Genomic DNA, 24310 nt, shown 5'->3' with positions numbered 1-24310 from the left:
CGAACGGATACAAGAATCCCCGTGATAAAGTACTCCTTTTCTGACCAGTCTCCAAAATGGACTTTTTGTTATTATTATTTCTTAATTTGCGTGTAGACCGCCGCCAGAAACAAAACGGAAAGATGGCGCACGGGAAGCTTCCTTCTGCTGCGGGTGACCATGTGCCTAGATGCGCGCGTGAATGTGCGCAGGCGTCCGCGGCCTCGTTCCTGGACGCAGCCAGCCCCGCGCCGTGGCTGCAGTTTTTCTCCCTCCTGCAGATACACATTCATGTCTTTTCCTTCCCCCACCTTGCAAGACGCACTCACGGCCCGTCCTCTTGCCAAGGAAGCCGGGTCTCCCGTTGGAGACCCTCCATGCCGGGCACAGTCTGCCTGGCAGGAGGCCCGGTAGGTAGCAGACCCCACCCCCACCCCCGCCTCCCCCAAGGGCTGCATGCGTTTCCTCCACAGTTGAGCTCTGTCCCCTACCAGTCCCCGGAGGGAATCGCTTGGCCCAGGAATCAGTCCTGGCCGGGGTTAAGCGCTGCTCCCGGACCCCCTGGCTGGCCGACACATGTAAACATCGGGATACAAAGAGGAGAGATGTGCAAAGACTGTTCCAGTTGCAGGAGGCGAATTTGGACTCCTTCAGGTGGAAGGCAGATCTGGAAATGGAAGGACCCAGGCATGGGTTCGTTGCCTTTCAGAGTTGAGCTCCTGGCATGCCGCGGTGGGGATGGGGCGGCTGGGGGCATGCGCGCGCCTGCAGGTTCCTTCCACCCCCCCCCCCCCGCAGTGTGGGCTTCGCAGGTCTGCACAGGCTGGGGAGGGGGGCAGAGAGGAGCATTAAAAGCAATTACGCAGACCAGCTTTGAGTGTTAGTGTTTAACAAACAGCTTTGAGTTCTAATTTTCTGCAAAACACATACTGCAGGTACAATTTGTACTCATTACTGTATTCTGGGAAAGTTATTAAAAACACTCAAACTTGGTTGAGACTTCCTATGGCATCATCCCTGGATTTTAATTGGTTTTTATCTAGTTCTATAAAGGATCTCTTTAAGCCCAATCAGAGTCCCTGCCTGGGATATCATGCCAGTGCCAGGCAGGGAGGGCCCTTCACACGGTGTCAGTCCTCGCCCCCCACCCAAAAACGAACGGCCTCGACGACGACGACGATCCACTAGGATTCCGTCACCGGATAATTTACACCTCCTTTGACGGGCACGGTTACCAAATGACAAAATAACAGCGTTTCGTAACATAAGGGTTAACTCTTAATCTCTGAGGTTTGCAAAGCCGCTACTCGCAGTCTCCTTAAAATTTAATATACCTCGTTAATGCTTCCTTGCAAACACTGAAGGATTTTTATGATTATAATCATGTGTTACAGCACCTAGTACTGTTTCTAAGCAGCATACTAATCAGCTTAATGAGATATTACTGCACTTTTTGTTGACTAAAGCAAAATCCCTTTTATTGTTCTAAAGCCTGTCCTTTACTTTATTTTTTCCCAAAACATTATCTTGTTTTATTATGTACCAGTAAATATCATGCCATTGGGGGTTTTTTTTTGGGGGGGGGGAGGGGCAAATCATAAAATAATCTCTTTCATCTCAGACTGGCGAATGTATTGAAAATAGTCACCGGAAACAAAAGTTCCAAGTGAGTCTCTGGTCTCGCGGTGAAAGCCTTTCTGCTCGGAGGCAAACTTTGAACGGAACCAACAGGTGCGGGCGCTGCAAGGGGGACGGGAGGAAAAGTTTAACACGTAGACCCTCGATTTGTTATTAGGTGTTGAAAGTGGTAAAACATGAATAATTTACACGTGAATGAATAATTGCAGTCGGTAAATAGAAAATACAAGGGAGACGGTCTATCGCCAAAGCAAATTGGAGGAGCGATGCCATATTGCATAATTGGCATTTAATAATTCATCCTTTTATTATTGTTTTTGACTCTAATTCCTCGGCATCCTTACGTGTAGGTTAAGGCCCGCAATGCACATCCCCCAGCAGCCGATGCTGTGCGTCCGCCGCGCCGCGGTGCCCGGCTCGGGTCTGAACTCTCGCTCTTGATTTGCAGGGATGGAAGAAGCCAGCCTGTGCCTTGGAGTGGCGGCGGCGGCGGCGGCGCCCGAGGCCGAGCCCCACCTGAGCGGCCCCGTCCTCAACGGCCAGTATGCCATGAGTCAGAAGCTGCACCAGATCACCTCCCAGCTCAGCCATGCCTTCCCCGAGCTGCACCCCCGGCCCAACCCCGAGGACAAGGCCCCCGCGCCCCTCGACGAGAAGGCGCACGTGCCCATGAGCGGCCAGCCCATGGGCAGTCAGATGGCGCTCCTGGCCAACCAGCTGGGCCGGGACGTGGACACCAGCCTCAACGGGCGGGTGGACCTGCAGCAGTTCCTCAACGGGCAGAACCTGGGCATCATGTCCCAGATGAGCGACATCGAGGACGACGCCCGCAAGAACCGCAAGTACCCGTGCCCGCTGTGCGGCAAGCGTTTCCGCTTCAACAGCATCCTCTCCCTGCACATGCGCACTCACACGGGCGAGAAGCCCTTCAAGTGTCCCTACTGCGACCACCGGGCGGCGCAGAAGGGCAACCTCAAGATCCACCTGCGGACCCACAAGCTGGGCAACCTGGGGAAGGGGCGCGGGCGGGTGCGCGAGGAGAACCGCCTGCTGCACGAGCTGGAGGAGAGAGCCATCCTGCGGGACAAGCAGATGAAGAGCAGCCTGCTGCAGCCCCGGCCCGACCTGAAGCCCCTGGCGCACGCCCAGCAGGCCCCGCTGGCCGCCTGCAACCTGGCCCTGCCCGCCAACCCCAGCGTGCCCGACGTGGCCCACCCGGCGCCCTCGCCCAAGCCGGCCAGCGTGCAGGAGGACGCCGTGGTCCCGGCCGCCGGCTTCCGCTGCACCTTCTGCAAGGGCAAGTTCAAGAAGCGCGAGGAGCTGGACCGCCACATCCGCATCCTGCACAAGCCCTACAAGTGCACGCTGTGCGACTTCGCCGCCTCGCAGGAGGAGGAGCTCATCAGCCACGTGGAGAAGGCCCACATCACCGCCGAGTCGGCCCAGGGCCAGGGCCCCAACGGCGGCGGGGAGCAGTCGGCCAACGAGTTCCGCTGCGAGGTGTGCGGGCAGGTGTTCAGCCAGGCGTGGTTCCTCAAGGGCCACATGCGGAAGCACAAAGACTCCTTCGAGCACTGTTGCCAGATCTGTGGCCGGCGCTTCAAAGAGCCCTGGTTCCTCAAGAACCACATGAAGGTCCACCTCAACAAGCTGTCGGTGAAGAACAAGTCCCCCAGCGACCCGGAGGTGCCCGCGCCCATGGGCGGCATGTCCCAGGAGGCCCACGCCAACCTGTACTCCAGGTACCTGTCCTGCCTGCAGAGCGGCTTCATGGCCCCGGACAAAGCCGGCCTGAGCGAGCCCGGCCAGCTGTACGGCAAGGGGGAGCTGCCCATGAAAGAGAGGGAGGTCCTGGGCAAGCTGCTGTCGCCCATCTCCAGCATGGCCCACGGCGTCCCCGAGGGCGACAAGCACTCCCTCCTGGGGTGCCTCAACCTCGTGCCGCCGCTCAAGTCCAGCTGCATCGAGCGGTTGCAGGCGGCCGCCAAGGCTGCCGAGATGGACCCGGTCAACAGCTACCAGGCCTGGCAGCTCATGGCCAGGGGCATGGCCATGGAGCACGGCTTCTTGTCTAAAGAGCATCAGCTACAGCGCAACCACGAAGACACTTTGGCAAACGCCGGAGTTATGTTTGATAAGGAGAAGCGGGAGTACGTGTTAGTGGGAGCAGATGGCTCCAAGCAGAAAATGCCTGCTGATTTCGTTCACAGCACTAAAGTGGGCAATCAGAGAGACCTGCCAAATAAGCTCGACCCTTTAGAAGGCAGTCGGGATTTTTTGTCACACGGGCTGAACCAGGCGCTCGAGTACAACCTGCAGGGTCCCGGGAACATGAAGGAGAAGCCCACCGAGTGCCCCGACTGCGGCCGCGTGTTCCGCACCTACCACCAGGTGGTCGTGCACTCCCGCGTCCACAAGCGGGACCGCAAGGGCGACGAGGACGGGCTGCACGTGGGCCTGGACGAGCGGCGCGGCTCGGGCAGCGACCAGGAGTCCCAGTCGGTGAGCCGCTCCACCACGCCGGGCTCCTCCAACGTCACCGAGGAGAGCGGGGCCGGCGGCGGGCTCTCGCAGACCGGGAGTGCCCAGGAGGACAGCCCGCACCCCTCCTCGCCGTCCTCCTCAGGTAGGCTGCCGGGGAAGATGGGGGCCCTCGCTGTGCGGGGAGGTGTGGCGGGGAGAGGCTGGCTGTCCGTGGGCCTCCGGGGAAGGGCCGTCGCGGTTCCTCCAGGTGGGTCCTGAGCTCCTGGGCCTAGCTGGCGGCGGGTGGACCTGCACTTCCAGCCTTTGGCCTTCCCTTGAACCCTGGCTACCAGGAAGCAGAGCTGATCCTCTTGCGTGCACAGCAGCGATGGCCAGTCGCTGTGTCCACCAACAGGCAGGGCCCGTCCTTCCCCAGTGTGTGCCCCGATCCCCATCCGCCATCATCCCCTCGTCTCTGGAACCTTTTGGCTCCATCCGTGATGTGAAGGCGTAAGTTCAGACCCCTAAGGTCGTCACATGTGGGCGTCCCCACCCTCCTTCACCAGGCCACACCTGTCTCCTGTCCAACCCGCGCCCCCCCCCCCGCCACCGCCCCGCGGCCGACCCCTCCCAGAATCACAGCGTGGCTCACCTGCCGGGCCCCTCTAGCCCGAAGAACCACACACACACCACTCTCCTCCCGACGGTTTGGAAAAACACAGAGAGGTTTGAGACACAGATGCACGACGGCGTGTCTTAAACCGTACTGTGTCACACGGGCGATACAGCTTTGCGATCTAAAATAGCAAAGCAGAAAATCTGTCATCAAAATGTCTGTGAAACGCTGAAGCTTCCTGGCCCGGTTTGGGGGAAAAGAAAAAAAAAAACCACCCAAAAAAACCCCACAAAAACCCCAAAACAAAACAAAAAAGCCCACTGGCCTAAGACTGCTAAATTAAAATCCCTACCTAACAGCAGGTAAGCTCGTTGCCTGCATCCCTATTTTCAAAGTCCCTTTCTAATGGATGGTAAATTGAAAGTTATATCTGTAGCCCTTTATAAAGAAAGCATCTCGCTAATACTGTAATCATTCTGCAGCCTAACAACAGAGGAAATCATGCCATAACAAATACCCTGTTACTAATGGCAACATTGATTTCTGCAATCAGCCATTAAGTCTAGAAAATGAAAGACAGTTTGAGGCACCTCAAGGCACTGCATCGCCCACTGTGAAAGGCGTGGCGACGCGCTGTTGAGGGTCATTTTGGTAAAGTTTTTCTTCTTCTTCTTCTTCTTCTTCTTCTTCTTCTTCTTCTTCTTCTTCTTCTTCTTCTTCTTCTTCTTTTTCCCCCCCCTTTTTCCCCCTTCTGGGTTCCGATGAACATGTCCGTATTGGGAGCGGTTGACCACCGTAGTTCTCCAGGAGATGCCGGTTTAGCTCTGGTGTCATTGTCGTGCCTCGGCCTAACCCTTCTTCCAGGACAAAAATCAGTATTAACGGAAAGCGTGGGTCCGCGGGCTTCTCACCCACCAGTAAAGAACTGTGAACGCACATAAATCTGAACTGCACATTCCAGAGATTCCGATAGCACTTAATGCTGCTGTTTAAATACCCATGAAACACACTGTCTGCTCCTGGAGTCCTAGACTCGCCGGCGATTTATTTCTGGTGAGGCCCCCTCCCCTCCCAGCACCCCCCTCCCCGCCCCGGCAGGGCCTGACCGGGAGCGTGAGTACCACGGAGGGCGTGAGGCCGACGGACGAGATGCCCAGGAAGGGTGTCTGAGTTTCACGGCCTGACAGCAGGAACTCCTGAAAAGCGGATCCATCCCCCTCGTGCAGAGGCAGCAAAGTGCCAGGCGGGCCCCCTGTCAGGAGGGACGATTTCCGCCCTCCTAGGAAGAGGTCTCCTGCTCTGGGGGTGCAGGGGGAGCATCATTGCACCGTTTTTGGATCCAAGGGTTGGGTATGGGGGGCCTTTAAGGGGCAGGAAGCAGAGGGCAGACTGGCTCCCCTAAGTTTTTGGAGTGATGAGGAGTTAACATTGACAGATTTTCATCCCTCTCCCAGACCTGCTGAAATGAAAAGGTCTCAGCAGAATATTCCGGCACCAAATGTTCGGCTTTATTAATGACGTGTTTACCATGTTTTTCCCACCTTCTGGCCAAGTGATAGCCTCACACTATTCTCTCTCTGTAGTTTCCATATCTGTAAATACTCTGTTGCAAAAAAATAAAATAAAATAAAAATAAAAATAACCCACAAACAACAACAACAACAACAACAGCAACAAAAACCCAAAAAACAAAACAAAAAAAGAAACCCATTTTGCTTAAAAGAACCAACCGGGCTTACGACTCAAAGGAGAATTATTCTTGAGTTGTGGTTATCTTCTCACTTTAATTTCCCTCATTGAAGTATTTTACCATCGTGAATACTGATTCTTTCATTTCTGGTTGACTTCTTTGTTTTCTTCATATTCAAATTAGACCCTTTCATAATTTTCCGACTAAGTGGGAAAATTGATGGCATACCAAGATGCAGCCCAAATCAGCCCCGCGCCCCCGGGGCATTCAGGTTTTCCTTGGGGATTAGGACCCTTAGCCCAATCTGGTTAGTCTTCCCTCTGATTTCTAACAAGTGTGACTTGAGAAAAGTGCGATTAAAAATAGGCATTTAAATAAAAATCTTGACACAATAGGCATTTTTATTATTACCTGTTAGAAACCTGCAAGGTGAAGGTGGGGGGGGGGGGAAGAATCTCTAAGCCCTTAAGTAAAGAAAGGAGTACTTATTAAGGCTTCTATTAAGAAATAACTGCAAAACACGGTTTTACAAATTTCTCAGACTGCATAGCAATGTCGCAAAACTTAATTTGCATCACTTGATTCTTTTTTTTTGTTGGAAACTGGGTCAGTAGGGCCTGAGAAACTATTTTTTCAGATCTTAACCAGTGAATTCTTCTTTATAAATCGCTGCTCTTAACATGATAGTAGTTCTGAATTCATCATAAAAAAAAAAAGAAAAAAAAACCTTTTTACAGAGAGCCTCTTAGAACAGATCTCCAGAAGAAGGCTTACAATGAGTGGCAGAGGCGTCCTTTGTTATCTGATGTAATTCTTTGCAAAGGAGGATTGGGAACCGAGTGGCTGTTTAAAAATGTCTTGCTCAGACCGAGACGAAGAAGGGGTCAAGTTTGCAATCAAACAGTTACTGCCGAGATGGGCGACTGTCACTGGCTAGGCTAATGTGGGATGCAGCTGTTTGTTATGTGAGCAAAAGAATGTTTGAATCAGTGAACATGTGAAAGTGATTCCAGTGAACCAGAAAATGTGTTTGTTCTTTGGCTCTCCAAACTGCTGAGAACCGAGCTTAAGATCAACCGCGAGAACCAGGACCTCTGACAAATTGAGAGGTCATATTTTCTAACAGAAAATGGACAAAACCAGTCACATGGATCACTTCCCCGTCTCCCCCCCCCCCTTTGTTTTATTGCTGCTGCTGCTGCTGCTGCTGTTGTTGTTGTTGTTGTTTGTTGATGATTTGACTTCCCCGGTAATTTCGCACCAGCGTGGATGTCGTTTCTGCCTCCGTGTACGACGCCGAGGGAAGCTGTTTGGAAAACGGCAGCTTATACGTTTTACTCTTTTATGACATTTAGAAAGCGGGGCGGCTGTTCTGACGCCCCCCTCGTTTCCTGGCTCGCGTGCAAAACCCTCCGATGGCGTGAATCTCTGCGTCTCTCCCCGAAACCTCCACGAAGACCCTGTGCTCAGATCTGAGCTTTCCTCTGAGCCAGAAGACGACCAAAGTTCTGTTTCTCTGGGTTTTGCCTTGGAAATCACGCTCAGAATAATTAAAACTTAATGTACTAAGAAACGATACTGTTCATTATATCCAACAGGGCAGTTACCTTCTGCATTCCCCATAATTTTGGAGAGGGGCTAATTGAAGTGTTGATGGTGGGAAGGGGGTAATTGAATGCGTTGACCCTCTGTTCATTAAATAAAGTCGGCTAAGTTACGTGATCAATGGAAAGCCAGGGAGAGATGCACAGATGAAAACAGCGTTAACCCCTACTTCTTCTGCTATGATATTTTGAGATGGTCAAGGATTATTTGATCAGCTGGGCTGGAAGCCTTGTGGGGTCTCCTTTTGTTGCCTGAGCCGCATTCCTGAGATGCTGGGTCTCCAGTCCTGTGTAGGCCCATTGACCACGCATCAGAGGCCTTTATCCTGGGCTCCCTTGCATTTACATCGGGGCGTACAGTGATATGATAGATTTTCTTTCCCCGCCACCTCTTTTTTCTGATGGGGCTCCTCCTCCCTGCCCCCATTCGTCATAACCCCTGCCTGTTCCACGCAAACAGATCTGGGCACCCCCGCCCCCGAAGAAGGCGGGGGAGGGGGGAGGAAAAAAAAAAGAAGAAAAAGAAAAAGAAAAAAAAATTTAAGTCTGAGGATTAAGATCTTCATTTTTTTTTTTTTTGCTTGTGCATTCCAATTGTTCTTAAAATATTTGGCAATGTCAATTAGTAACTGAGCAGAGTTAGCTGATGAACACAATTTTCCAGTAGACTGAGCACCCTATTGTTGCCGAGCGAACAGCAGATTTCTGAGGTCATTATCATTCGCTGGTTGCTTGGCCCAGCTGCTTCCTGCTGCAAAAGCCAAACTTTATACTGGAGCTCGGGGATGGCGTGCAGCAACAGGGGGCTGGGAGGGGGAAGCGCGGGGCTGGCTGCAGAACGAAGACCGAAGACCGTCATTATCAGCAGAGGAAACAGAAAGTAAAAGTTTCCAGGCAATTCCAGGAAAACTGCCCTATCAGGCTTCTTCCTCCTGTTCCTCTCCGAGCACCTTCAGCCTCCAGGCAGGGGAGTCAGAGGACCAGGGGACGCCCCGTGGCCACGGTGGTGGCGACTAATCCCCTCGCAGAGCACAACTTTGGAAAACAGTAATCCCGTTTACAAATTTGCTTAAAAATTGTTAACCCAGTCTGAGGCCTGCGAGCGATTCCTCCTAGGTGGACTCCTTCGTTTTTATTTAGAAACAGAAAAAAAAAGGGGGGGGGGGAGAGAGAGAGAGAGAGGGAGAAACAAGTCCCCTTGTAAAGATGAAATAGCTTTCGTGAGATGAGCAAACTTGAGGACGACACACAGGGAACATCATGTCATTGGCCAGAGGGCCCGTTTGAGCAGATCAGAGTCTGAAATTCCTTGTAAAATCAGATTTAGTGTGGACGGCTCCCCCCCATCCCCGCCCCCCCAGCTCCCTTCTCTCCCCCAACCCCCCTCCCTCCTCCGCCCCCTAATTTGGGAGCTGGTTCCCTGAGATGAAAAGCTGCACTTTTTTAAAGCTCAGCTGTTAAAACTGAGCGCCATATGCAGCCCTTCCATCCCGGGTGTGGAGGCGAGTGCAGGCGGCCGCCGCGGTCGGGGGGGAGCCCCGGAGGCCGGGCTGTGTGTGCCCGGGGGTCCCCGGGGCCACGCCAGGGCCCTTCAAGCCCTTAGGCTTGGGCTGACCCCGGCAGGTGTCACCAGGGCGGAGGTCACAGGGCCAGGGGGCCTGCCTCTGGCGTCTCCCTTTCTGCTGGGGCTGGGGACGGAGCTGGAGAGGGACCAGGTGGCCCGCAGGTGCCCGTTCAGGTCACCTCCGTCCTGATCTGGGGCCCAACGCCTACCAGCAGCTCCTTCTGACAAGCGTCCCGGTCCCTGTGCGCCCTTGGATGATCTTGTGTCCAGAAGCGATGTCTGGGGGACGCCCGGTACCACTCTGCGGCTGGTCCTGCCTCCCTCCCCGGGTGCCCCGTGGCGCTGTCACGTAGCACCTTAGAGAGAGACGTGCTGGCCCCGGAAGTCTTCATGCTGGGCGTCCCGTCCCGTCTAAAAGGCGCGTGACGCCGCGTCCCAGAGCAGAGCCCCCTGGACGATCCCACGCGTTCCCAGGACAGACGGACCCCGGCCGTATTGTGTGGGGGGATCTGATGCCTGGCTGCAGGGTCCCTCGGGCCCTGGCCTCGGTGGTGGGCGCCGCGTGGCCAGGGCCCCCACGAGTGCTCTCCGGGGGGCCGCGTGCCCGCCCGGCGCCCCCAGACGCCCCAAGTGCTCACCGGGCGCCCCCTCTGTTCGCGTGTTGACTCGAGGGACCCACACGTCGATTGAAATCTAAGTTTGACGGGAATAGAAACGTGGATTAGCTGAGGCCAGGTTACAAAGAGGCAGAGAGAGACTTTCGGAATGGAGCGCGAAGCGTTAGCGGCGAGATTCCCATTGATCGGATGGAAGGTTCCGGGCTTGGGTTCGGGCCACCACCTTGCATGTGTTGGAGCTGGAAGCAGCGGTGTGTGCCTCAGAGACAGCCACGCGCGGCCCAAAGCAGGCAGGGATCCTGGGGCTCTGGGAGCCACGGATCACCCAGCCTCTCCCTGTGCCTTCAGGTACGCGGAGTGCACACCTGGGAGCCTCCTGGTCACTCGGGTCCCTTATGCTTTGACCCCCTTCCCTGGCAGGAAGCTTTGTGCCCCGCGTATATGCAGCACACTCCTGGGGGGCTAATGCATGAAAGGCTTCCTTGCCTCGCACCTCAGCCGTTTCCTGCCTCTGGCCTCCTCAGAGAGAAGATGCTGGAAGGTGGCCCTGATACCTCTCAGGGGGCGGAGGGGTGGAGTCAAGGGCAAGCCTCAACGGGCCCCCCATTGCAGATGCCACTGGGCTCAAGAGGGAGACGACCGGGGTGCGTGGGGGGCTCTTGGGATGGAGGGCCGAGGGGTCCCGGGGGCAGGTCCGTGTGGGGAGCCCTCTGCTGCCTTGCCAGCCTGTGGGGTCAGAGGAGGAGTGAGCAGTTCACTCGTTTAACTGCCGCACTGCTCTGGAGCGTTGATGGTCGGGGTGGAGAAACACCTGCAGAGATCAGGAGATTGGATTTGTGCAGACATCCCCAATTCGTGATGACTGGGCTGGGACCTTTGCCATCTGCGCCCCTTGGGTTTGCTTACTGCCTTTCTGGGCTTCTCACCTCCCCGTCCTCCTCCGTCAGCATCTGACCGGCTCCTCCCTGCCCTCCTGCAGACTGGGCCGGCCCACGGAGGAAGGCGGGGTGCAGAGAGAAAGCGGGCTCTCCAGCGGGGTGTGGGGCAGGTGGCGGGGGGCTCTGTGTTCTCCCCAGGAAGTGAGCCTCGCAGCAGCTGAAAGGAGCCTCGGGTCCCCCTTGCCTCTTCCTGGCAGGACGGGGCTACGGCAACATTTACTTAAGCTGTGGAGTTTGGCACCGCTGCCGCCAGGCGCCATCTGGAAAGCCCTTCTCAGAAAGCCGCGGACCCTCCCCAAAGGGCTCAGGGGAGCAGGGCTTGGGCAGAGCTTTGGGGCGGCTTTCCTCAGGCTGATCCTGAGCACCGGGGTGCCTGAGCAGGCCGCGGGCCGGGGCGGGGGGTCCCCTGCAGGCCGCGACCCCGTCCCCCTGCGCCTGCCGAGGCCCTCCTCAAGCTGAGCCCCACCCGCGTTCGCTTGTCTTTGTCGGGTGTGCGCTCACCTTCCCGGGGTGGTGTTTCCGTGTGTTTATGTTGCATTGCGTTCCGCTGAGGGGTTTCGCCTAAGTCCCGGTGCGTCGTGGGCACGAGGGTGTGGAGCCCGCGGCGGCCCTCCGGGCTGGGCACCCACACCGCCACGGGGGGGTGAGCCTCCCACGAGGGGTGGCTGCTGGACCTCTGCGCTGTGCGGGGAGACGGCGCCCGGAGCCCGAGGCTTGGCTTGTGACGGCCAGGGCCACGCTCAGCACCCTTGCCACCACCCTTCCCCTGACCTGCGTCTTCCAGAAGGGCTGCCGAGCCCCAAACAGTGCGTGTCTGAACACTCCCTGCAGCTACCTGGTGGGTGGGCCGAGGTGCGAGCGGGGCTGCGCTGGGGAGGGCACGCGGTCCGGTGGGGTTCGTGTGCTCGCGTGGCCGCGCTTCGCCCACCAAGGGAAAGTGGTCGGGGCTGGCGTCTTGGGGGACCATGTCCTCGTTGCTGTGAGCCTGGGGCTTCGGTGTGACACATAGCATGTGTGTGAGCGAGGCGCGAGGCACAGCACAAGCTGACTCCTTGGCTGGGCTGCCCGCGGCACCACATGGGGGCAGGGGGCCAACCCACCCTTCTCTGGGGGTGCCCAGCCCGGCACCGGTGGGAGGAAACGTGCGCCGAGTGGGCTTGGCTGTCAACACCCGGTCACTTGCTTCGAAAGCCCGGGGTCATTTTTCAGCTTTTGCTGGGTGGGCAGGGAGCTGGCTACACCTTGGGGAACCTTTCCTGTGTTTTAAAAACCCTGTGCCTTGGGTCCGGAACATTCCACAGAGGAGTTTGGCGGAGGCAGCTCGTTGGACTGGGACTTAGGTGGCCACCACTCTTCTCTTCTCATCCGACCTCAGCTCCCCGAAGCCATTTGGTGCCTGACAAAACGGGACCCCACCGCGACGCTCTCTCCCCTTCATTAAAGTAATGCCCCCAAAACTCTTGACTCCATGGTTGTCATCTGTGGTTTCTGGACACCCTCGGTGGTCCTCAATCATCTTGAGAGGCATTTTGGAGTATTTCCAACCTGCCGAACGTTTAGTTTAGCTCAACCTAAAGTGTACGCACCGGTTGTTTCCTTGAAGACCAAGACAGATTGGTGTGTCTCTTCATTGCTAAATATGTTCCCTTGAATTTGTTGCTAAAATAGGTAATTTTATTTTATTTTATTTTATTTTATTTTGTTTTATTTTTTTTTGTTTTATTTTATTTTTTATTTTATATTTTATTTTATTTTATTTTATTATTTTATTTTATTTTATTTTATTTTATTATTTTATTTTATTTTATTTTATTTTATTTTATTTTATTTTATTTTATTTTATCTTATTTTTACTTTACTTTATTTTACTCTTATCTGAGTGATTTGCCCTGGAAAATTGAAGCCATCCCTTAGCAAAGCTGTGGCGTGACATAAAATAATTGGTATTGTGGGAGGCACATTGGTAGGGTTGGGTCCATTCTCAGCTGGGTCCTGACTCCCTCTGAAAAACCCCTCACGGGTGACCTTCCTTCCAACCCTTCCCACCTGGCGTCCGCCCAGGTGGGAACGCTTACTGACCTCTCTGTCACGATTGCTGTTGTCCAATGACATTTAACCATTTTACTCATCTCGGGCATTTGGAGAACATGGATAAATAAAAATTTGAAAGATGTGTGCTCACCGCCGCTCCAAGATATTGAGCACGTCCTTTTCCAGGACCTAGAGATGTATTTGGCAAGATACGATCATATGGCACATGATTCTATACGCCACGGTTTTTACTTCAATATATACCATTTATTATTTTTATTTATTTTTATTTTTATTTATTTATGATAGTCACACACAGAGAGAGAGAGAGAGAGGCAGAGACATAGGCAGAGGGAGAAGCAGGCTCCATGCACCAGGAGCCCGATGTGGGATTCGATCCCGGGTCTCCAGGATCACACCCTGGGCCAAGGGAAGGGGCCAAACTGCTGCACCACCCAGGGATCCCACCATTTATTTATTTATTTATTTTTTTTGTCACTGAAAGTCGTGCACAAGGGTCAGCAAACTTCTTCCGTGCAGGGTCAGATCCTAAGCGTTTTGGGTGTTGCAGGCCATGCGGTCTCTGTTTTAACTACTCAGTTCTGCCGTAAGTGGAAGTGGGCGATAGTCTTCCAATAAAACTTTATTGACAAAAACGAGTGACAGATGGGTTTGGCCTGTGAGCTGTCCTTTGCAGACTCTTGTTCTTTAGTAATAATTATGCTTTTTTTTTTTTTAAACTTCATACAAGTAAACTGTCGTTAGAGAAAATGTTAGAAATACAGAGAAGCAAAGGGGGAAAAAAATCGACGTCTCTAACGCGGGTTAGGCAATCCTAGAGCATAAGAGGACTTGCTTCCATTTCGTTTTTCCTGCACCTAATCTCTCTGATCATCTGCACAATTATTTTGTTAGGGAAGCTCCCAGAAACGGCCTCCGCGGCCCAGGCAGGCAGCCCTGAGGCTGCGGATGTACCTTACGGGGCCATTTCTTGCAGGGCCGCTGAAGTTTTTACCACGAGATCGTTCCTCCCAGGGGTGCGTTGAGATCTGTCTCCCTGGGGCTAAGCAGTTCACGGTCCCCAGGCTACTCTGCGGCTCGTCTGTTCATCGAACACTCGGTGCATTCATTCGTTCATTCATTCATTCGTTCGTTCAAGGACAAAGTGTTTCTTCCGTAGGATCTGAATCACCGAGTGGTGTGCCAGGTGCTAGAGATGCAGAGGCCCAGAGCCAGGAGGCCTGGCCGTGTCATTATGCCGAGTGAGCGGGACCCACGGGGGGTGGAGGGGGCCCAGCCCACGGCCTGGAGGAGCGCCGACTCACCTTGGCACCCACATTCGCTCCCGAGGGAGCTACGAGGGCGAAGGGACCTCCCCCGTCACCCAAGCGACTCCTTTGGCAGGTTCACTCTTCCCCTCTGCGGGATCTGGCCAATGCGGCGACTTCTGGGGGAAGCAGACACCCCAGCTCAGCCACTGGGCCTGGCTGTGAACTGGAGTTGGAATCGCTTTCTTGCTGCAGAAGAGGCCCTGTAGGGAAGTCCAGCTGGCGCTTTTGAGGAAGGGAAGACGATGATGGGGGCGGGGGGCACCCGGTGGGGGGGTTGCAGCTTTGCCGCAGGAGTGTTGGGTGGCCCACCACACTCCCGGGGTGGCCCGGGGCAGGCAAGGGGCAGCAGGGAGGGGCAGGCCGGTTCCAAAGAGGGGGTAAGGGGCAGGCTCTGATGTGCTGTGGGTGGGGGGCACGAGTCAAGTGTCAGGGGGTGTGGGGCCTCCCGCGGGACCCCACAAACGGAGCACACGAGAACGCGTGAGACCCGTGCCGCCGGGGGGGGTGGTGGTGCTCGGACTTGGACGCTTTTCCCCAGACCCTCCTGGCTTCAGAGCTGCCCATACCTGCCCCACAGGGTGGCTCGTGTGGGGGGCCGTACCCCCTCGAGGGCCCAGATGGCCTCCTTGGGTAGCCTGAGCCCAGGACTGCAGGCGCCAGAGATAGAGCCAGGCTTCTTGGGTGACGGGACACGAACGCAGAGCTACTGTGAGCGTGGGGGGGTGTTGGGGTTATCCTTCTGGTACACATCAGACCTCAGCTGCCCCCTATTAATGTGAAACAAAACATTAACCCAGAGACAGATGCATCTTCTGATGTTTAGGATGGGCTCAGAGCAGAGCACACACACTTCAGCTGCCCCCCACCCCCCAAATCTTCAGCCGTCAGCCCCCAGCTGGGGTTGGGGCAGCTCACCCCTCTTCCCTGGGCCCGGGCTTTTGCCTCCATGTGGCTGGAGTGGGGCGGGGAAGTCTGGAAGGCTCAGAGGCCCCCTACATCTCCTCTTTCCCTGCCTCCCCTCCCCCGACCTCCCCAAACCTTTCCATGGCCCAAGGGTAGCTTTCAGGGGTCTCATCCACTGTTCCGGAGCCGAGAACTCAGGAAGCTCGTAGAACCTGAGGATTTCGTGGATTTCTTGCTGATAATCGTGTGGGAGCCTCAGGCAGGTGGCGAGGCCCCATCACCCCTGCAGGGCCTGGGGTCCTGCTGAGACCCTCACTTATTTCCTTACCAGCCGGGTGCCTTCCCGCTTGCTGTCCCTGTCTGAGGCCTACATGCCTTGGGGACAGTCGGGGCCCCTCACCCGGGGCTCTTCCGTTCCCGGGGGGCTGACCTCCCAGTGGTCCCAGCGGAGGGCTCCGGGGCGGGTCCTCAGGACCACTTGGCCTCTCCGTGCCTCTGTGCACCAAATCCAGGGCACGTTTGTCTTTCTACCCAGGGCTTATCACAGTCCCTGGCATGAGGACGTGCTCAGTAAGCCCGGCCTGTTATTAGGACTATTTCTGCACCACACAACACACAAACAAGCGGGTACAAAACGAGACCCTTGGCCAGTGGGTTGTTGGAGGTCGTACGGCACCACAGGGCCGGCCTCGATGACTGGGCCTCACGGAGCCCGGCTGGCAGCTGCCTGTGTCCTGAGGGATCCAGTGGGGTCGGGGGGCTCGTCCCACCGTTCTCGCTGGAGGATGATTGGGGCCCTCAGCTGCCCTGGGAAGGCATCTCCCCTCCCTCATGGGGGCCGCCACCAAGTGGTCCTTCCTCACGTATTTTGTTGCCACACACGACTCCCGGTTCAAAAAACCAGCTACACCCAGTTTTAGCTGACTTTGCAGCTAAACGCACGGAGCTTCGGGGGTTCAAGTCACTGAAAGATCCGGGGACTGGTCTGACTCTAAGTAACAGAGACTTAGCAGATGGTGTTCCCAAGGTTTCCTCTCCTCGTGGTGGCAAAAAGGCTGCCACAGCTGGGACCTCACACGCCCCCCGGCACTAATCAGAGGAGCACCGTCTTCGGGAGGCCCGGCAACCGTCCCCTGGCATTTTGTGGTGTCCTATGGTGTTGTTATGCCCGTTTCTGAACCAGTCCCTGTGGCCAGGGAAGTGGGGTGCAGGCCCTGGCTTATGTCAAGTGGGGTCACCTTTGCGTGGGGAATGGGGGGGTCTCCTGCAGCCTAGGAGCCATGATGGGAAGGAGGGCTTTCTCCCACAGAGACTCAGATGAAGGAGGCCGGGAGCCCGGGCAGCAAAACTGTGCAGAGCGTCCCAGCTCCGATCCTGCCAGCGGCGGGGGCATTTGCCCTCCGGCTCAGGACATCTAAAGACACGTGCCCCTCCCGAGCGAGGTGGCCGAGGGTCCGTCCCCATCGCCCCTTCCGCCAGGGCTCTGCGGACCGGGGCCATGCTGTGCAGGAGAGCCAGTTCCTTAGTGGTGGCCTCCAGGTGCCGCCTCCGGTGCTCCTCTTGCGCTCGGGAGCTTCGCCTTGGCCTGGACACGACCGCGGCCACAGTCCGCCGACGTGTCCCCTGCGTGTGTCCCCTGTGTGCCCAGAACGGTTTCTGGGGCGCATCGGTGGCGATGGGGGGGCGTCCGCGAGGAGGAGATGGCGCCATGTCCCACCCCGGGGAGAAGGTGGTATGGCTTTGGGAAGGGCCCCCGCCCAGGGAGCGGGCAGGGAGCGGGCACGGTGCGTCTCGCTGGGTGCAGCAAGGCTTCGCACGGCCTCCCGGGCCTGGGGGTGGCCTGCCTCTTCTTCCCCCGGGCTCCGGGTCGTCGGGGCCCACAGCACAGCGTTCCACGGAAGGCGCCGCGCGGACCGGCTCTCCCGGAGCCTCCCGTCTGACCGGGGAGAGAGAGTGCCATCAGACGGGTAAACTGAGGCATGGGGCAGCTGTGTCGAGTTAGGAAGGTAGGAGGGTAGGAAACGCCGGAGCTGGGGTTTAAACCCACCCCTGTGTGAACCCTCGCGTCCTAGTTCCACCGTCGGGTCCTGCTGGGAACGGGGCGGCTGCGGCGGGTGGGGGTTCCGGCCCGCCAGCCCCATCTCCAGCCCCATCTCCAGCCCCACGCTGGCAAGACCAGGCCTGGGAAACCAGGCTCCGGGGGCGCACCCCACCCCACCCCTGTGCTTGCGGCCCCCCCCCCCCCCCCGCCAATCACAGTCACAAGTGTCCGCAAAACGGTGTCCCTAGTGGCCGGCGATGGGGGGAGCGAGGCCTCAGGGCCATGGCTTGCTGGGCGCACCTGTGGGGCCTTGCCGGGGTGTCAGAGGCCCCGTCCTCCCAGCAGGCTGGGACAGGGACGAAGGCCGGGGCGCGAGCCAGCGCTGGCGGGGAGGGGGCACCCACAGACCGCCACCCACACGTGGGCTCCCGCCCCGCTCGTTTCTGTGTGGAGAAGCCCGGGAATCCCCCGCTGGCAGATGAAGAGAAAGAGAGGGGAGGTCCTAATCCTCCTCCCTCTGAGGTGTAAATGAGGAGGACAGAATTTTCCTCCGGGAAGCCTTTGGGAGGAGGGGCCCTGGGGTCCTTTGTTGTCCTGCTTCCTGGCGCTGGAGGCTGGACCCAGCGGCCCTGGGTCTCCCGCTGGCCCTCTAGATGCTGTGAGCTGTCGCCCTGGCCCGTGCCCACTGGGTGCTCCTGGGGAAGGACCCAGGCTCCGCGGGGGGACGGGGTGGGGGGACTGAGTCTCTGTCATGGGAGAGGGGGCAGGTGTGCACATGCAAATTGCCCGTAGCCTCCAGGAAAGGGAAGGGAGGGTCCCCGCGCCCCTGTGACGGGGGTGGGGGGCTGCGTATGTGCACGTGTGAGCTGCTGCGAGGGCCGCCCCGTCCTCCTGGGCTGCACGTCCGCAGGTGCTTGAGGTTTTGGATATGGGCTGCCCAGGGCGCGCGGGTTGCCCTGAGCTCGGCATGTGTGCTTCAGCGCAGGTTGGGTGTCTTGCTTGGGCCGTGGACGTATTGGTGTGCAAGTGCACGTGCACGCGTCGGGCGTGTGTACTGATGGGTGTGTGGCTGAGGGCGGGCCGGGAGGCGATGGTCAGCATGAGCGTGTGGATACTGGGCGTGCAGTAGGACGTAGTTGGTGTGGGCGTGCGTCTGGGGGTGCATATGTGTGTGCTGACACATGTTAGTAAAGGGAGTGCACTGGCGTGTGTGTGTGTAAAGATACGTGTGTTGGGATGCGCGTCTCCGTACGTGTGGGCCTGGGTGGGTTTGGCGCCGGCTGGCGTGTTGTAGGTAAGGATGCGTCCGGTGGGTGCGGGATGGGATGCGCTGCTGTGCCGTTCCCACCTATTACGCAGGGTTGGTTGGCCTCCCCAGAGCGTCGTGACCTTGTTTCCTGACAGGAAGAGAAGCAGGGTTCTGAGCCCCGCTGCACCCTCGTTCCCAGAACCTCAGACCGTTGCTAATGGGGTCTCCCCTCCCGTGCTAGGTCAGCCTCAGGCAGATCTGGCCCCCAGGTGCAAGCCGGCACGCGGAAGGCCCTTGTCCTCCAGCCTCTCACGTCCGTCCAGGCCTTCGTGGCCTCAAGCTCCTCTTGGAAGATGCCGGGGCTCGAGGGTCCGGGTCCCGTCCGGGGAACCTCTGTCCTGGAGTGCAGCCAGCTGTGCACCTGGGCTCAGAGCAAAGGCCCCGTGAGGGCAGCTGCATTCCTGTCGCAGCCCCCGGCTCAGAGCTTCGAATCCAGCAGGTGCTCAGAGAATGCTGGTCAAGAATGAGATGAAAAGCTCTTTCCCAGCACAAGGGGCACTTGCCCAGGAGCCAGCCGGGACCCGGGCCTTCCCATCACTCCTCCTCTAGGTGCCAAAGAGCCTGAGAGCACGGCGCAGAGCCTGGCAACACAGACCTGAGCTGGGAAGGGAGGACGGGGATGCACCAAGAGGTGGGGGCTGAGCTGGGGCACGGCTTACGGGAGTGTAGCTCACGGTGACGCGTTCGGTTTGCCCTCAGCACCCATGGCACCCGTCTCTGGGGGCACCGGCAACCTTGGCTGCACTCCAGCTCCAACCCCCTTGATGACCATCCTCCAAGAACCTCAGAGCGGCCCTCCCTCCTCCCCCGTCCGAGGATGTGGTTGCAGCCCCAGCAGCGACGTGCCCGCTGGAGGCCAGGAGAGTGGCCAACAAGTCCCGCGGGTCTGCAGAGCGTGGCCGGCCTCAGCTCTGTGGCGGCAGTTTGTACAGCGATCTTCCAGCCGTTTTGGGGTTTAGTTGGCCAAGTTGGCCGCCATGGATGACCCAGGAGGGCAGCCCTGGGGGTGGGGGGAGACGAGCCTTACTGAGCTCACCACAAGGTGGAGGCTTCAGAATGGTGCCCCAAGCAAGCGGCGGGCATGAGGGCTGGGGGGCCGGTCGGTGTGGCCGAAGTCCGGGGGCCCCATGCATGCTGAGCCTTGGAGGAGCCAAGGGCTTTTCCCTGACGTCTGTGTGCACGGGGCAGGGGTCCCCGTTTCTGGAAATGCCAGCCCATCTCCTGCTACGGGCAGCCCGGAGCCTGCTCAGAGTCTTCCGGAAGTCCCACGCCGCGACGGGACCGCACACGGCTCACCTCCGCCCAGCCTCTGCCGCGGAGCCGTGCACCCGAGCGCGTTGGAGTCCACTGTCCTCTCTGGGCTAGTGTCTCCGAGATACGAGCCCCAGTGGGAGAAGCACGCGAGGCTCCCGGGGACGGCGGGACGAGGGAGCCATGGGAGGTGGGGACGGAGGGCGCCCACGCGGTCGCGGGAGGGAGACTCCTCCAGGACGGGCCCGCTCCCATCCGAGCTCCTGAACCGGGAAAGCGGGCCGGTGGGGGCTCAGAAGCCACCTTGGGTAGCTGTGGCTCCTCGGGGAATTTGGATGGAACATGCCAGAAGCCCTGAGGGGTGAGGACCCGGGAGGATGGGAGCTCCTGTAAGAACGGGGCCTGTCGGGGACGGTGGGGTGAGGAGAGGTCCTGGCCGCGGCGCTGGGGCGGTCCTCTGAACGACTCCCCACATCCCGCCCACATGTTTAGAGCCCTCCAGGGTCTTGCCATTGCCCGTGGAATAAAGCCCACGGCCGGTGAGGCCCCACAGCCGCCCACTGCACCCTCTCTCTGGGCGGAGGCCCGTTACCTTCCCCTGTCCCCAGCCCCACTGAGCCGACCCCGCCGGTGGCCTTTGCGTGGTCTGTCCTCTCGCAGGCACGCTCTCGACACCGAGTGTCATCATCCAGACCTCACCCCAGGGGTCACTTCCTCCAGGTGGCCTTTCGGCGACACGCAACAGGAACCGTCCCTGCACCAGCCTCTCCAGGGGAGCGTCGCTCTGTATTTCCATCTCTGGGGCCTGGGGAAGCGTGTGTGTGCTCCCTCCTCCTGTCTGGTCATGCACCTGCTCCTGGTCTTGTCTGCCCCCCACCGCCCCGGGGCCGCGCGTGGCCAGGGCACGCGGTGGGAGCTCGGGAAACGCTCCGCAGAAAACCCTGGTAAGATGCGCCTCCTGAGCATCCCTCGGCGCGTGGTGCAGGGGCGTCCGGTGCATTCATGCATGCACCGCCGTCGCCCCGCCACCCCCCGGCCCAGAACCTGCTCCCCGTGCAGGACTGGAAGGCTGTGCCCAGGAATCAGCAACTCCTCCCCACGCCCCAGCCTGGAAAACATGCTTTTACCTTCTGTCTGCGGGGTTTAGTGCCCCCGGGCCACGCGTGAGCGGACTCCTGTGGTACTTGTCCGCTGCGACTGGCTTCTCACTTAGTGCAACGTCCTCAGGGTATCCCGGCTGCGGCACAGGACGGGGGGGGGGCCTTCCTTCCTAAGGCTGCACCTAGTCCGTTGCCTGGACAGAGCACAGTTTGGGTTTCCAGCCCTCCGTGGCCGGGCACCACCTTTTTGGCTGTTTCAGTCAATACCTGAATAAATGGGCGAAGGTGGGGGAGTGTTCTGCGTCTCTTCTCCCACCTGCCGAGGGCAAGACTAGTAGCTTTGCATTCCTTCAGGTGACCCACTGTATCTCTTTTAAAAATATTTTATTTATTTATTCATGAGACACACAGAGAGAGAGAGAGAGAGAGAGAAAGAGAGAGGCAGAGACACAGGCAGAGGGAGAAGCAGGGTCCGTGAAGGGAGCCCGATGTGGGACTCGATCCCGGGTCTCCAGGATCACACCCTGAGCCAAAGCAGATACTCAACCGCTGAGCCACCCAGGAGCCCCAGGACTTGGCATTTTTGCCAGTGAGTTTCTGGGGTGGGGATGGGGGTCAGCTTCTGCTTAGACCTTGGGCCACGGGTAGGGCCACCGTGTGCCTCGAGGGGCCCCAGCTCTGTCCGCAGAAGCAGGAGCATGGCGGCCCTGCCTCATCCTAATCTTCTGGAGGGAGCTGTGCCCACGGCACACGGGGAACGCGGATCGGCTGCCGTGTGTTCGGGCCGAGCACTGTGCCGTTGGGCAGGGTGCGTGAGAGAAGGGGAGGGTCTGGTCTCACGCAGACCCCGAGTTATATGGCTGACAGAGGCAGGCAAGGAGCACAGGCTGCAAGGCCCAGCTTGTCTTGGGGTCGGCTTGAGTGATGTGGATCCAAAGGGGTTTCTGAGGGCTGCGAGCTCCTGAGGGACGGGAGGTGGGCAGTGGAGAGGCCCCTGCAAGATGGTGGGAAGGACAAGATGGCCTTGCGTGGGGGGAAGCTGGGGCAGTGGAGTAGAGCCCGGCTCTGGAGGTCCCGGGTGCCCGTGCCGATCTGCAGCCGGGCAGACGCAGGCGCCGAATGCTGCGATCAACAGGGTAGGAGACGGTGGAGGGTGGTTGGCTGGCCGTGAAGGGTCAAGGATACCCCAGGCAGATTTCATCCTCTCTGCTTGTGATGAGAAGGTTGAGAGGCCAGGGCCCCATAAAGGCCTCCTGGGGAGTTCGCCCTCCCTTGGTGCCTGGGAGGCCCAGACAGCATGACCCACCGTGGCCCGTGGTGGGTGCTGCAGACCCCCTTCCTGCCGTGGGGGCGCGGCTATAAAACACACCATAGACCGGCAGATAAACAGTAGAAATGTGTCTCTCGCAGTTCAGGCGTCTTCGCTGGGTCATGAGGACGGGCTTCCGGGGGGCAGGTGACCGTCTTCTCACTGGGACCTCACTTGGCGGAAAGGAGCGGGAGCTCTCGGGGTCCCTTTAGTAAGCACCCGGATTCCATGCGTGAGGGCTCCACCCCCAAAGGTACCTCCCAAAGATCCCCCTTCCAAATACCAATGCCCTGGGCGGCGGGAGCTCAACAGGTGCATTTTATGGGGACACAGACGTTCAGTCTGCAGCACCCGGAAGGCAGTGGTGATGACCAAGTTCTCTAAACAGATGGAGCAGGAAAGGTGCTGGCAGGAAGCGGCAGCGTGATCACCCCCCCCCCCCCCGCTTGTCCAGGGGTGTATGTTAAAATCCTTCTCCTCAGAGGGGAACCTAACCTTCAGACACTACAAGCCAATGCACTTAGACCCTTCCCCGCTTCTGGGGTCGCCGCCAACCCGTGGCCGATGGAGGCAGGTCCGAAAGGGGGCTGGCTGGCAAGTTGCAGATCGTGCGGTGCAGCCGTGGACGGGAGTGCACACCCCACACTTGGTGCTCTGCGCCTCCCGGACCGGCCGGGTGGCTCACGGCTCCCGTGGCTCGGCCTGGGGCCCACCGAGGACACCGGAGGCAGATGCAGGCTAAAAGTGTCATTGAGCAAATTCTGCTTTCTCAGACTGTCCGCGACCTGCCTGCATCTCCCCCCGGCCCCCCACCATGCTATTTAGGGCTGGAAGCACAATATTTAGCGGATGGGGGCGGGGGGCAGCCAGGGATTCAACAACAGCCAGTGGTCTCCAGGGGGAGAGATGTGATTTATTTATTTATTTATTTATTTATTTATTTATTTATTTATTTAATGTTTTTTAATTTACTTATTCATGAGAGATGCAGAGAGAGAAGCAGAGACACAGGCAGAGGGAGAAGCAGGCTCCCTGCGGGGAGCCCGACGCGGGACTCGATCCCGGGACCCCGGGGTCATGACCTGAGTCGAAGGGAGACAGACAGACGCTCAACTGCCGAGCCACCCAGGTGCCCCGAGGGATGTCATTCAAGAATAAGAGTGTTGTAGGAGTTCGGGGTATATTTATTTATTTATTTTTAATTTTTATTTTTTTTGTTTTTTCGGGGTATTTTTCAAGTGTGTTTTTGTTTCTCGGTGAACCCACCAGCTCTTCCAGGGGTGAGCGGGGGAGGGGGCATCTGGTGGGCAGCGCATGTCACACGGAGGAAGGAGGGGCCTCCCCGCCCCCAGACGTCACCCCCTCCTGGAGCATTGGAATTACAGTCCCTTCAGCTGCACTTTTTTTCTGGGGGGGGGGTGAGGGGGAGGGCAAGTAGTCAACTTTTTCCTTTAGAATAGTGTTAGGGGGATCCCTGGGTGGCTCAGCGGTTTGGCGCCTGCCTTTGGCCCAGGGCGTGATCCTGGAGACCCGGGATCGAATCCCACGTTGGGCTCCCGGTGCATGGAGCCTGCTTCTCCCTCTGCCTGTGTCTCTGCCTCTCTCTCTCTCTCTGTGTGTGACTATCATGAATAAATAAAATTTAAAAAAAATTAGAATAGTGTTAGGTCGTAGAAAAGTACCGAGTGTAGAGTCGCCTGTTGCTAACAACACTAGGGTCCTGGATTGGCCGGGAATGGGTCGATCCCGATACGTGGTCCTTAAGCCCATAGTTTGCTCAGAGTTCCTGGGTTTTTACCTGGTGTCCTCATCCGTTCCAGGATCACATTCAAGGTACCACAGGGCATCTAGGTCCTTGCTGGACGAGCGAACTCGATCTTCTAGAGCAGTTGTTGGCTCACAGGGACCCTGAGGGGACGGGGGAGG

General features: G+C 57.9%; 1 protein-coding gene across 1 annotated transcript in view; it reads left to right on the top strand.

Annotated features, from left to right (window-relative positions):
• The window catches only part of ZNF536 (zinc finger protein 536), a 432422-nt gene that overhangs the window by 198431 nt on the left and 209681 nt on the right, over positions 1–24310 (top strand). Inside the window, exon 4 of the mRNA XM_055310964.1 lies at positions 2066–4243. Within this exon, the coding sequence (XP_055166939.1) occupies positions 2068–4243 (2176 nt within the window). The 5' untranslated portion in view covers positions 2066–2067. The remainder of the gene's footprint in view (positions 1–2065; positions 4244–24310) is intronic.

This window comes from Nyctereutes procyonoides, unplaced genomic scaffold (assembly GCF_905146905.1).
Source record: "Nyctereutes procyonoides isolate TBG_1078 unplaced genomic scaffold, NYPRO_anot_genome, whole genome shotgun sequence".
Classification (NCBI taxonomy): domain Eukaryota; kingdom Metazoa; phylum Chordata; class Mammalia; order Carnivora; family Canidae; genus Nyctereutes; species Nyctereutes procyonoides.
This window is presented reverse-complemented; position numbering and strand designations above follow the sequence as displayed.